Source organism: Bombina bombina, chromosome 10, assembly GCF_027579735.1.
Source record: "Bombina bombina isolate aBomBom1 chromosome 10, aBomBom1.pri, whole genome shotgun sequence".
In the NCBI taxonomy this organism is placed as follows: Eukaryota; Metazoa; Chordata; class Amphibia; order Anura; family Bombinatoridae; genus Bombina; species Bombina bombina.
This window is the reverse complement of record NC_069508.1, coordinates 16,709,694-16,725,718: the sequence shown is the minus strand read 5'-3', so window position 1 is coordinate 16,725,718 and position 16,025 is coordinate 16,709,694. Positions and strand designations below refer to the sequence as shown.

The 16,025-nt window shown below is 42.8% G+C and overlaps 1 protein-coding gene across 1 annotated transcript in view; it reads right to left on the bottom strand.

The window, feature by feature from the left end:
• Positions 1 to 16,025, bottom strand: part of LOC128641237 (uncharacterized) — a 121,865-nt gene that overhangs the window by 23,747 nt on the left and 82,093 nt on the right. The window contains exons 28-30 of the mRNA XM_053693824.1: positions 15,553 to 15,810; positions 14,612 to 14,866; positions 393 to 653 (exon numbers count right to left, since the gene is read on the bottom strand). Coding sequence (XP_053549799.1) covers positions 393 to 653; positions 14,612 to 14,866; positions 15,553 to 15,810 — 774 coding nt within the window. The remainder of the gene's footprint in view (positions 1 to 392; positions 654 to 14,611; positions 14,867 to 15,552; positions 15,811 to 16,025) is intronic.

Below are 16,025 nucleotides of genomic sequence, written 5' to 3'. Positions count from 1 at the left end.
ACATAGTGCAACATAGTGTAACATAGTGTAACATAGTGTAACATAGTGCAACATAGTGTAACATAGTGCAACATAGTGTAACATAGTGTAACATAGTGTAACATAGTGCAACGTAGTGTAACATAGTGTAACATAGTGTAACATAGTGCAACGTAGTGTAACATAGTGTAACATAGTGCAACATAGTGTAACATAGTGTAACATAGTGTAACATAGTGTAACATAGTGCAACGTAGTGTAACATAGTGCAACGTATTACTTCAACACACTGCACAATACAAGGTGCAATTGAAAACATCCTATAGCTTCTTTAGACATTTTGTGCAGTCAGACAGTTCTTCATTGTCAGTTTGTGCAACAAACATTTCGGACTCATCCCAAGTGCTACTTACCAGCTGTGATGGTCACTGCTCGGCTGTCAGGGCTCTTGCACTCCTCGTGCACGGCCACTACAGTCACATCATACGTTTCCCCACATTGCAGGGTGCTCAGTACAGAGCTGAGATCCTCTGTGATAGCTGAAATAAGGTGACCCTGAAGTCCCAGTGCTGTGGCACAGTAGCTGGTGGCACCAGAGCTGGCATTCCAGGACACTAATAGCTCATCTTGCTCACACATCACTGCAGAAGTAACAATCTGTGGGACACACGGTGCTGGAAGCAAGAGATAGATCATATGTGACACGTGTTAGGTCTTCTAAGTCCCAGAGAAGAATGGTGCCCACTAATTTACTAATCAGGTGACATTATTGTTTATTCACGTGCAGTATCTGTCTCATTTTTAAACCATTCACTCATCATCAATATATTTGCAATAAGACTCGTAATACCAGCAGGCATAAAAAAGCAGCGTTAGGACCTCTTAACTTGCTTGTTTACCTTAACACACAACTCGTAATCTAGCCGATTGTCTTTGTTACAGTCAGATACAAGCAGCACAGCTTTATGGTGATATGTATGTACTGCTACATACATCTCACCATAACACCTACACCTGTCACTACTGCTACATACAGCTCACCATAACACCTACACCTGTCACTACTGCTACATAAAGCTCACCATAACACCAACACCTGTCACTACTGCTACATACATCTCACCATAACACCTACACATGTCACTACTGCTACATACATCTCACCATACCACCTACACCTGTCACTACTGCTAAATACATCTCACCATAACACCTACACATGTCACTACTGCTACATAAAGCTCACCATAACACCTACACCTGTCACTACTGCTACATACAGCTCACCATAACACCAACACCTGTCACTACTGCAACATACATCTCACCATAACACCTACACATGTCACTACTGCTACATACATCTCACCATACCACCTACACCTGTCACTACTGCTAAATACATCTCACCATAACACCTACACATGTCACTACTGCTACATATAGCTCACCATAACACCTACACCTGTCACTATCGCTACATACATCTCACCATAACACCAACACCTGTCACTACTGCTACATACATCTCACCATAACACCTACACCTGTCACTACTGCTACATACATCTCACCATAACACCTACACATGTCACTACTGCTACATACAGCTCACCATAACACCTACACCTGTCACTACTGCTACATAAAGCTCACCATAACACCTACACATGTCACTACTGCTACATACAGCTCACCATAACACCTACACCTGTCACTACTGCTACATACAGCTCACCATAACACCTACACATGTCACTACTGCTACATACAGCTCACCATAACACCTACACCTGTCACTACTGCTACATAAAGCTCACCATAACACCTACACATGTCACTACTGCTACATACATCTCACCATAACACCTACACCTGTCACTACTGCTACATACATCTCACCATAACACCTACACCTGTCACTACTGCTACATACAGCTCACCATAACACCTACACATGTCACTACTGCTACATACAGCTCACCATAACACCTACACCTGTCACTACTGCTACATAAAGCTCACCATAACACCTACACATGTCACTACTGCTACATACATCTCACCATAACACCTTCACCTGTCACTACTGCTACATTCATCTCACCATAACACCTACACATGTCACTACTGCTACATACATCTCACCATAACACCTACACATGTCACTACTGCTACATAAAGCTCACCATAACACCTACATATGTAACTACCACTACATACAGCTCACCGTAACACCTACACATGTAACTACTGCTACATGAAGCTTACCATAACACCTACACCTGTCACTACTGCTACATACATCTCACCATAACAACTACACCTGTCAATACCGCTACATACAGCTCACCATAACATCTACACATCACTACTGTTACATACATCTCACCATAACACCTACACATGTCACTACTGCTACATACATCTCACCATAACACCTACACATGTCACTACTGCTACATACATCTCATTATAACATCTACACCTGTCACTACTGCTACATACATCTCACCATAACACCTACACCTCTCACTACTGCTACATACATCTCACCATAACACCTACACATGTCACTACAGCTACATAAAGCTCACCATAACACCTACATATGTCACTACCACTACATACAGCTCACCGTAACACCTACACATGTCACTACTGCTACATGAAGCTTACCATAACACCTACACCTGTCACTCCTGCTACATACAGCTCACCATAACACCTACACATGTCACTACTGCTACATACAGCTCACCATAACACCTACACATGTCACTACTGCTACATACAGCTCACCATAACACCTACACCTGTCACTACCACTACATACATCTTACCATAACACCTACACATGTCACTACTGCTACATACATCTCACCATAACACCTACACCTGTCACTACTGCTACATACAGCTCACCATAACACCTACACATGTCACTACTGCTACATACATCTCACCATAACACCTACACCTGTCACTACCACTACATACATCTCACCATAACACCTACACATGTCACTACTGCTACATACATCTCACCATAACACCTACACCTGTCACTACTGCTACATACAGCTCACCATAACACCTACACCTGTCACTACTGCTACATACAGCTCACCATAACACCTACACCTGTCACTACTGCTACATACAGCTCACCATAACACCTACACCTGTCACTACTGCTACCTACATCTCACCATAACACCTACACCTGTCACTATCTCTATATACAGCTCACCATAACACCTACACCTGTCACTACTGCTACATACAGCTCACCATAACACCTACACCGGTCACTTCCACTACATACATCTCACCATAACACCTACACCTGTCACTACTCCTACATACAGCTCACCATAACACCTACACCTGTCACTACTCCTACATACAGCTCACCATAACACCTACACCTGTCACTACTGCTACATACAGTTCACCATAACACCTACACATGTCACTACTACTACATACATCTCACCATAACACCTATACCTGTCACTTCCACTACATACATCTCACCATAACACCTACACATGTCACTACTGCTACATACATCTCACCATAACACCTACACCTGTCACTTACACTGCATACATCTCACCATAACACCTACACCTGTCACTACTGCTACATACAGCTCACCATAACACCTACACATGTCACTACCGCTACATACATCGCAACATAAAATCTACACATGTCACTACTGCTACATACAGCTCCACCTACACCTGTCACTACTGCTACATACAGCTCACCATAACACCTACACCTGTCACTACTGCTACATAAAGCTCACCATAACACCTACACCTGTCACTACTGCTACATACAGCTCACCATAACACCTACACCTGTCACTTCCACTACATACATCTCACCATAACACCTACACCTGTCACTACTGCTACATACAGCTCACCATAACACCTACACCTGTCACTACCGCTACATACTGCTCACCATAACACCTACACATCACTACTGTTGCATACATCTCACCATAACACCTACACCTGTCACTACCACTACATACAGCTCCCCATATCACCTACACATGTCACTACTGCTACATACATCTCACCATAACACCTACACCTGTCACTACTGCTACATAAAGCTCACTATAACACCTGCACCTGTCACTACTGCTACATACATCTCACCATAACACCTACACATGTCACTACTGCTACATACAGCTCACCATAACACCTACACATGTCACTACTGCTACATACAGCCCACCATAACACCTACACCTGTCACTACTGCTACATACATCTCACCATAACACCTACACATGTCACTACTGCTACATACAGCTCACTATAACACATACACCTGTCACTACTGCTACATACATCTCACCATAACACCTACATATGTCACTACCACTACATACATCTAACCATAACACCTACACCTGTTACTACTGCTACATACAGCTCACCATAACACCTACACCTGTCACTACTGCTACATACATCTCACCATAACACCTACACCTGTCACTACCACTACATACAGCTCCCCATATCACCTACACATGTCACTACTGCTACCTACATCTCACCATAACACCTACACCTGTCACTACTGCTACATACAGCTCACCATAACACCTACACCTGTCACTACCGCTACATACAGCTCACCATAACACCTACACATCACTACTGTTGCATAAATCTCACCATAACACCTACACATGTCACTACTGTTACATACATCTCACCATAACACATGTGACTACTGCTACATACAGCTCACCATAACACCTACATATGTCACTACTGCTACATACAGCTCACCATAACACCTACACCTGTCACTACTGCTACATACATCTCACCATAACACCTACACCTGTCACTACCACTACATACAGCTCCCCATATCACCTACACATGTCACTACTGCTACATACATCTCACCATAACACCTACACCTGTCACTACTGCTACATACAGCTCACTATAACACCTACACCTGTCTCTACTGCTACATACAGCTCACCAGAACACCTACACATGTCACTACTGCTACATAAAGCTCACTATAACACCTGCACCTGTCACTACTGCTACATACATCTCACCATAACACCTACACATGTCACTACTGCTACATACAGCTCACCATAACACCTACACATGTCACTACTGCTACATACAGCCCACCATAACACCTACACCTGTCACTACTGCTACATACATCTCACCATAACACCTACACATGTCACTACTGCTACATACAGCTCACTATAACACATACACCTGTCACTACTGCTACATACATCTCACCATAACACCTACATATGTCACTACCACTACATACATCTAACCATAACACCTACACCTGTCACTCCTGCTACATACAGCTCACCATAACACCTACACATGTCACTACTGCTACATACAGCTCACCATAACACCTACACATGTCACTACTGCTACATACAGCTCACCATAACACCTACACCTGTCACTACCACTACATACATCTTACCATAACACCTACACATGTCACTACTGCTACATACATCTCACCATAACACCTACACCTGTCACTACTGCTACATACAGCTCACCATAACACCTACACATGTCACTACTGCTACATACATCTCACCATAACACCTACACCTGTCACTACCACTACATACATCTTACCATAACACCTACACATGTCACTACTGCTACATACATCTCACCATAACACCTACACCTGTCACTACTGCTACATACAGCTCACCATAACACCTACACCTGTCACTACTGCTACATACAGCTCACCATAACACCTACACCTGTCACTACTGCTACATACAGCTCACCATAACACCTACACCTGTCACTACTGCTACCTACATCTCACCATAACACCTACACCTGTCACTATCTCTATATACAGCTCACCATAACACCTACACCTGTCACTACTGCTACATACATCTCACCATAACACCTACACCTGTCACTACTCCTACATACAGCTCACCATAACACCTACACCTGTCACTACTCCTACATACAGCTCACCATAACACCTACACCTGTCACTACTGCTACATACAGTTCACCATAACACCTACACATGTCACTACTACTACATACATCTCACCATAACACCTATACCTGTCACTTCCACTACATACATCTCACCATAACACCTACACATGTCACTACTGCTACATACATCTCACCATAACACCTACACCTGTCACTTACACTGCATACATCTCACCATAACACCTACACCTGTCACTACTGCTACATACAGCTCACCATAACACCTACACATGTCACTACCGCTACATACATCGCAACATAAAATCTACACATGTCACTTCTGCTACATACAGCTCCACCTACACCTGTCACTACTGCTACATACAGCTCACCATAACACCTACACCTGTCACTACTGCTACATAAAGCTCACCATAACACCTACACCTGTCACTACTGCTACATACAGCTCACCATAACACCTACACCTGTCACTTCCACTACATACATCTCACCATAACACCTACACCTGTCACTACTGCTACATACAGCTCACCATAACACCTACACCTGTCACTACCGCTACATACTGCTCACCATAACACCTACACATCACTACTGTTGCATACATCTCACCATAACACCTACACCTGTCACTACCACTACATACAGCTCCCCATATCACCTACACATGTCACTACTGCTACATACATCTCACCATAACACCTACACCTGTCACTACTGCTACATAAAGCTCACTATAACACCTGCACCTGTCACTACTGCTACATACATCTCACCATAACACCTACACATGTCACTACTGCTACATACAGCTCACCATAACACCTACACATGTCACTACTGCTACATACAGCCCACCATAACACCTACACCTGTCACTACTGCTACATACATCTCACCATAACACCTACACATGTCACTACTGCTACATACAGCTCACTATAACACATACACCTGTCACTACTGCTACATACATCTCACCATAACACCTACATATGTCACTACCACTACATACATCTAACCATAACACCTACACCTGTTACTACTGCTACATACATCTCACCATAACACCTACACCTGTCACTACCACTACATACAGCTCCCCATATCACCTACACATGTCACTACTGCTACCTACATCTCACCATAACACCTACACCTGTCACTACTGCTACATACAGCTCACCATAACACCTACACCTGTCACTACCGCTACATACAGCTCACCATAACACCTACACATCACTACTGTTGCATAAATCTCACCATAACACCTACACATGTCACTACTGTTACATACATCTCACCATAACACATGTGACTACTGCTACATACAGCTCACCATAACACCTACATATGTCACTACTGCTACATACAGCTCACCATAACACCTACACCTGTCACTACTGCTACATACATCTCACCATAACACCTACACCTGTCACTACCACTACATACAGCTCCCCATATCACCTACACATGTCACTACTGCTACATACATCTCACCATAACACCTACACCTGTCACTACTGCTACATACAGCTCACTATAACACCTACACCTGTCACTACTGCTACATACAGCTCACCAGAACACCTACACATGTCACTACTGCTACATAAAGCTCACTATAACACCTGCACCTGTCACTACTGCTACATACATCTCACCATAACACCTACACATGTCACTACTGCTACATACAGCTCACCATAACACCTACACATGTCACTACTGCTACATACAGCCCACCATAACACCTACACATGTCACTACTGCTACATACATCTCACCATAACACCTACACCTGTCACTACTGCTACATACAGCTCACTATAACACCTACACCTGTCACTACTGCTACATACAGCTCACCAGAACACCTACACATGTCACTACTGCTACATAAAGCTCACTATAACACCTGCACCTGTCACTACTGCTACATACATCTCACCATAACACCTACACATGTCACTACTGCTACATACAGCTCACCATAACACCTACACCTGTCACTACTGCTACATACATCTCACCATAACACCTACACATGTCACTACTGCTACATACAGCTCACTATAACACATACACCTGTCACTACTGCTACATACATCCCACCATAACACCTACATATGTCACTACCACTACATACATCTAACCATAACACCTACACCTGTTACTACTGCTACATACAGCTCACCATAACACCTACACATGTCACTACCGCTACAGACAGCTCACCATAACACCTACACATCACTACTGTTACATACATCTCACCATAAAACCTACACGTCACTACTGTTATATACATCTCACCATAACACATGTGACTACTGCTACATACAGCTCACCATAACACCTACACCTGTTACTACTGCTACATACATCTCACCATAACACCTACACCTGTCACTACCACTACATACAGCTCCCCATATCACCTACACATGTCACTACTGCTACATACATCTCACCATAACACCTACACCTGTCACTACTGCTACATACATCTCACCATAACACCTACACCTGTCACTACTGCTACATACAGCTCACCATAACACCTACACCTGTCATTACCGCTACATACAGCTCACCATAACACCTACACATCACTACTGTTGCATACATCTCACCATAACACCTACACATGTCACTACTGTTACATACATCTCACCATAACACATGTGACTACTGCTACATACAGCTCACCATAACACCTACATATGTCACTACTGCTACATACAGCTCACCATAACACCTACACCTGTCACTACTGCTACATACATCTCACCATAACACCTACACCTGTCACTACCACTACATACAGCTCCCCATATCACCTACACATGTCACTACTGCTACATACATCTCACCATAACACCTACACCTGTCACTACTGCTACATACAGCTCACTATAACACCTACACCTGTCACTACTGCTACATACAGCTCACCAGAACACCTACACATGTCACTACTGCTACATAAAGCTCACTATAACACCTGCACCTGTCACTACTGCTACATACATCTCACCATAACACCTACACATGTCACTACTGCTACATACAGCTCACCATAACACCTACACATGTCACTACTGCTACATACAGCCCACCATAACACCTACACCTGTCACTACTGCTACATACATCTCACCATAACACCTACACATGTCACTACTGCTACATACAGCTCACTATAACACATACACCTGTCACTACTGCTACATACATCTCACCATAACACCTACATATGTCACTACCACTACATACATCTAACCATAACACCTACACCTGTTACTACTGCTACATACAGCTCACCATAACACCTACACATGTCACTACCGCTACAGACAGCTCACCATAACACCTACACATCACTACTGTTACATACATCTCACCATAACACCTACACGTCACTACTGTTATATACATCTCACCATAACACATGTGACTACTGCTACATACAGCTCACCATAACACCTACACCTGTTACTACTGCTACATACATCTCACCATAACACCTACACCTGTCACTACCACTACATACAGCTCCCCATATCACCTACACATGTCACTACTGCTACATACATCTCACCATAACACCTACACCTGTCACTACTGCTACATACATCTCACCATAACACCTACATATGTCACTACCACTACATACATCTAACCATAACACCTACACCTGTTACTACTGCTACATACAGCTCACTATAACACCTACACATGTCACTACCGCTACAGACAGCTCACCATAACACCTACACATCACTACTGTTACATACATCTCACCATAACACCTACACGTCACTACTGTTATATACATCTCACCATAACACATGTGACTACTGCTACATACAGCTCACCATAACACCTACACATGTCACTACTGTTACATACATCTCACCATAACACATGTGACTACTGCTACATACAGCTCACCATAACACCTACATATGTCACTACTGCTACATACAGCTCACCATAACACCTACACCTGTCACTACTGCTACATACATCTCACCATAACACCTACACCTGTCACTACCACTACATACAGCTCCCCATATCACCTACACATGTCACTACTGCTACATACATCTCACCATAACACCTACACCTGTCACTACTGCTACATACAGCTCACTATAACACCTACACCTGTCACTACTGCTACATACAGCTCACCAGAACACCTACACATGTCACTACTGCTACATAAAGCTCACTATAACACCTGCACCTGTCACTACTGCTACATACATCTCACCATAACACCTACACATGTCACTACTGCTACATACAGCTCACCATAACACCTACACATGTCACTACTGCTACATACAGCCCACCATAACACCTACACCTGTCACTACTGCTACATACATCTCACCATAACACCTACACATGTCACTACTGCTACATACAGCTCACCATAACACATACACCTGTCACTACTGCTACATACATCTCACCATAACACCTACATATGTCACTACCACTACATACATCTAACCATAACACCTACACCTGTTACTACTGCTACATACAGCTCACCATAACACCTACACATCACTACTGTTACATACATCTCACCATAACACCTACACGTCACTACTGTTATATACATCTCACCATAACACATGTGACTACTGCTACATACAGCTCACCATAACACCTACACCTGTTACTACTGCTACATACATCTCACCATAACACCTACACCTGTCACTACCACTACATACAGCTCCCCATATCACCTACACATGTCACTACTGCTACATACATCTCACCATAACACCTACACCTGTCACTACTGCTACATACAGCTCACCATAACACCTACACCTGTCACTACCGCTACATACAGCTCACCATAACACCTACACATCACTACTGTTGCATACATCTCACCATAACACCTACACATGTCACTACTGTTACATACATCTCACCATAACACATGTGACTACTGCTACATACAGCTCACCATAACACCTACAGATGTCACTACTGCTACATACATCTCACCATAACACCTACACCTGTCACTACTGCTACATACAGCTCACCATAACACCTACACCTGTCACTACCGCTACATACAGCTCACCATAACACCTACACATCACTACTGTTGCATACATCTCACCATAACACCTACACATGTCACTACTGCTACATACAGCTCACCATAACACCTACACATGTCACTACTGCTACATACATCTCACCATAACACCTACACCTGTCACTACTGCTACATACAGCCCACCATAACACCTACACCTGTCACTACTGCTACATACATCTCACCATAACACCTACACATGTCACTACTGCTACATACAGCTCACTATAACACATACACCTGTCACTACTGCTACATACATCTCACCATAACACCTACATATGTCACTACCACTACATACATCTAACCATAACACCTACACCTGTTACTACTGCTACATACATCTCACCATAACACCTACACCTGTCACTACCACTACATACAGCTCCCCATATCACCTACACATGTCACTACTGCTACATACATCTCACCATAACACCTACACCTGTCACTACTGCTACATACATCTCACCATAACACCTACATATGTCACTACCACTACATACATCTAACCATAACACCTACACCTGTTACTACTGCTACATACAGCTCACCATAACACCTACACATGTCACTACCGCTACAGACAGCTCACCATAACACCTACACATCACTACTGTTACATACATCTCACCATAACACCTACACGTCACTACTGTTATATACATCTCACCATAACACATGTGACTACTGCTACATACAGCTCACCATAACACCTACACATGTCACTACTGTTACATACATCTCACCATAACACATGTGACTACTGCTACATACAGCTCACCATAACACCTACATATGTCACTACTGCTACATACAGCTCACCATAACACCTACACCTGTCACTACTGCTACATACATCTCACCATAACACCTACACCTGTCACTACCACTACATACAGCTCCCCATATCACCTACACATGTCACTACTGCTACATACATCTCACCATAACACCTACACCTGTCACTACTGCTACATACAGCTCACTATAACACCTACACCTGTCACTACTGCTACATACAGCTCACCAGAACACCTACACATGTCACTACTGCTACATAAAGCTCACTATAACACCTGCACCTGTCACTACTGCTACATACATCTCACCATAACACCTACACATGTCACTACTGCTACATACAGCTCACCATAACACCTACACATGTCACTACTGCTACATACAGCCCACCATAACACCTACACCTGTCACTACTGCTACATACATCTCACCATAACACCTACACATGTCACTACTGCTACATACAGCTCACTATAACACATACACCTGTCACTACTGCTACATACATCTCACCATAACACCTACATATGTCACTACCACTACATACATCTAACCATAACACCTACACCTGTTACTACTGCTACATACAGCTCACCATAACACCTACACATGTCACTACCGCTACAGACAGCTCACCATAACACCTACACATCACTACTGTTACATACATCTCACCATAACACCTACACGTCACTACTGTTATATACATCTCACCATAACACATGTGACTACTGCTACATACAGCTCACCATAACACCTACACCTGTTACTACTGCTACATACATCTCACCATAACACCTACACCTGTCACTACCACTACATACAGCTCCCCATATCACCTACACATGTCACTACTGCCACATACATCTCACCATAACACCTACACCTGTCACTACTGCTACATACAGCTCACCATAACACCTACACCTGTCACTACCGCTACATACAGCTCACCATAACACCTACACATCACTACTGTTGCATACATCTCACCATAACACCTACACATGTCACTACTGTTACATACATCTCACCATAACACATGTGACTACTGCTACATACAGCTCACCATAACACCTACATATGTCACTACTGCTACATACAGCTCACCATAACACCTACACCTGTCACTACTGCTACATACATCTCACCATAACACCTACACCTGTCACTACCACTACATACAGCTCCCCATATCACCTACACATGTCACTACTGCTACATACATCTCACCATAACACCTACACCTGTCACTACTGCTACATACAGCTCACTATAACACCTACACCTGTCACTACTGCTACATACAGCTCACCAGAACACCTACACATGTCACTACTGCTACATAAAGCTCACTATAACACCTGCACCTGTCACTACTGCTACATACATCTCACCATAACACCTACACATGTCACTACTGCTACATACAGCTCACCATAACACCTACACATGTCACTACTGCTACATACAGCCCACCATAACACCTACACCTGTCACTACTGCTACATACATCTCACCATAACACGTACACATGTCACTACTGCTACATACAGCTCACTATAACACATACACCTGTCACTACTGCTACATACATCTCACCATAACACCTACATATGTCACTACCACTACATACATCTAACCATAACACCTACACCTGTTACTACTGCTACATACAGCTCACCATAACACCTACACATGTCACTACCGCTACAGACAGCTCACCATAACACCTACACATCACTACTGTTACATACATCTCACCATATCACCTACACGTCACTACTGTTATATACATCTCACCATAACACATGTGACTACTGCTACATACAGCTCACCATAACACCTACATATGTCACTACTGCTACATACAGCTCACCATAACACCTACACCTGTCACTACTGCTACATACAGCTCACCATAACACCTACACCTGTCACTACCACTACATACAGCTCATCATAACACCTACACGTCACTACCACTACATGCAGCCCCCCATATCACCTACACATGTCACTACTGCTACATACATCTCACCATAACACCTACACCTATCACTACTGCTACATACAGCTCACTATAACACCTACACCTGTCACTTCTTCTACATACAGCTCACCATAACACCTACACATGTCACTACTGCTACATAAAGCTCACCATAACACCTACATATGTCACTACCACTACATACATCTCACCATAACACCTACACCTGTTACTACTGCTACATACAGCTCACCATAACACCTACATATATCACTACCACTACATACAGCTCACCGTAACACCTATACCTGTTACCACTGCTACATACATCTCACCATAACACCTACACCTGTTACTACTGCTACATACAGCTCACCATAACACCTACACATGTCACTACTGCTACATACAGCTCACCATAACACCTACACCTGTCACTACTGCTACATACATCTCACCATAACACCTACACCTGTCACTACTGCTACTTACACCTCACCATAAAACCTACACCTTTCAATATAGCTACATACAGCTTACCATAACACCTACATATGTCACTACCACTACATGCAGCTCATCATAGTCCCCACATCTGTCTCTCCCTCAATGGACAAACCTCACCTGTTCTAAACGCCATTCCAGAGCTACTCGGCCTCCTGCATGTCCCATCATCAGCCCAGACAGTTGCTGTGTAATTGCTCCCACAATGCAATCCCTGGATCTCACAGACGGTGTCAGTTGTATTGCAGAACACTGTGCTGTCTTCCTCCATTCTGACTGTGTACGACCGGGCATTAGAACTCAAATCCCAATAGACAAATGCTGAATTATTCTCACACGCTGCAAAAGCTTCCAGGACATGGGGAGCACAAGGAACTTGTGAAAAAAATAAAAATATCATTTTTACTGTAATGGTTCAGTTATCAGTGTAATAATAAAAGGGGCATTGAACACTAAGGGCTAGATTATTAGTGGAGCGCAAATTAGCACTCTCGCTCGCGTGTTAATATATATATATAAACACACACACATATGAATATTTAGACATTTATACCTGTGTACAGTATCTCTATGGTAAAGTCCTTTGCCTGCTTTTTTTCTCTAACACGAGACCTCATATCTTTGAGCCTTAATATAACTTTGTTATGCAATATTTTTTTTGTTGTTATGAGTGTAGCTGTACTGGTAAAAATGTATTGTTTTTGTGCAATTTTTTTACTTGAATAACAAGGCAAATAGCTGCAAAATACCCCTTATCGCTCATGCGCAATAATGCACCACTAGTAATCTAAATAAATACCAGACAGAACAATTTATTCAAAGCAAAGATCACCCTGATAATAATATGTAGATGCACACTTCAGTTAAATTTAAACAGCTGCTGCCACTTATTTATTTTAGGTCAATAAATCATCTTTAAATGAGTATGTTGCCCCTTTAAAACCCATGATAAAGCAGAATTCTTTGGCCCCAGAATGAGAGAAAACACATTTGCTTTTAAAGACTGCGGTTGTCATACTCAGTACAGCTTTATGCTGCAGCATGTTTTGTTTGACACATACTTGTTTTCACTTGGAGAGAGCCGTTTCTGGTGCTGTTGCAGGTTTCAGATGAGCTGATAATTGTAATTTCATAGCTGCTGTCACACATCAGGTCATTAAATTCACAGGAGGTGTTTGCTGTGACACATGAGGTCTCATTCTGTCCATTATAAGCTTTGACTGTGTACTTATCCGTCCCACGCGCTGAATCCCACAACACTGATACCTTGTGTGAGTCACAGTCTAAAGAGCTGTGGAAATTAGTTGGGACACAGGGAGCTGGAAATCAAACAAAAGTTATAATTCAACTGAAAAGCCTTCAGTCAGTGGTGTAAAAGTAATTTCCCATTAATGTGTCCTTTCTATTTATTTTTGTAAATAAAATAGCATTTTTTTGTATTTAAATCACAACCCAAACAAATGGCTTGAGCTTGCAAGCAGAGCAGACCTTAAAGGGTCAGTCTAGTCAAAATTAAACTTTCATGATTCAGATA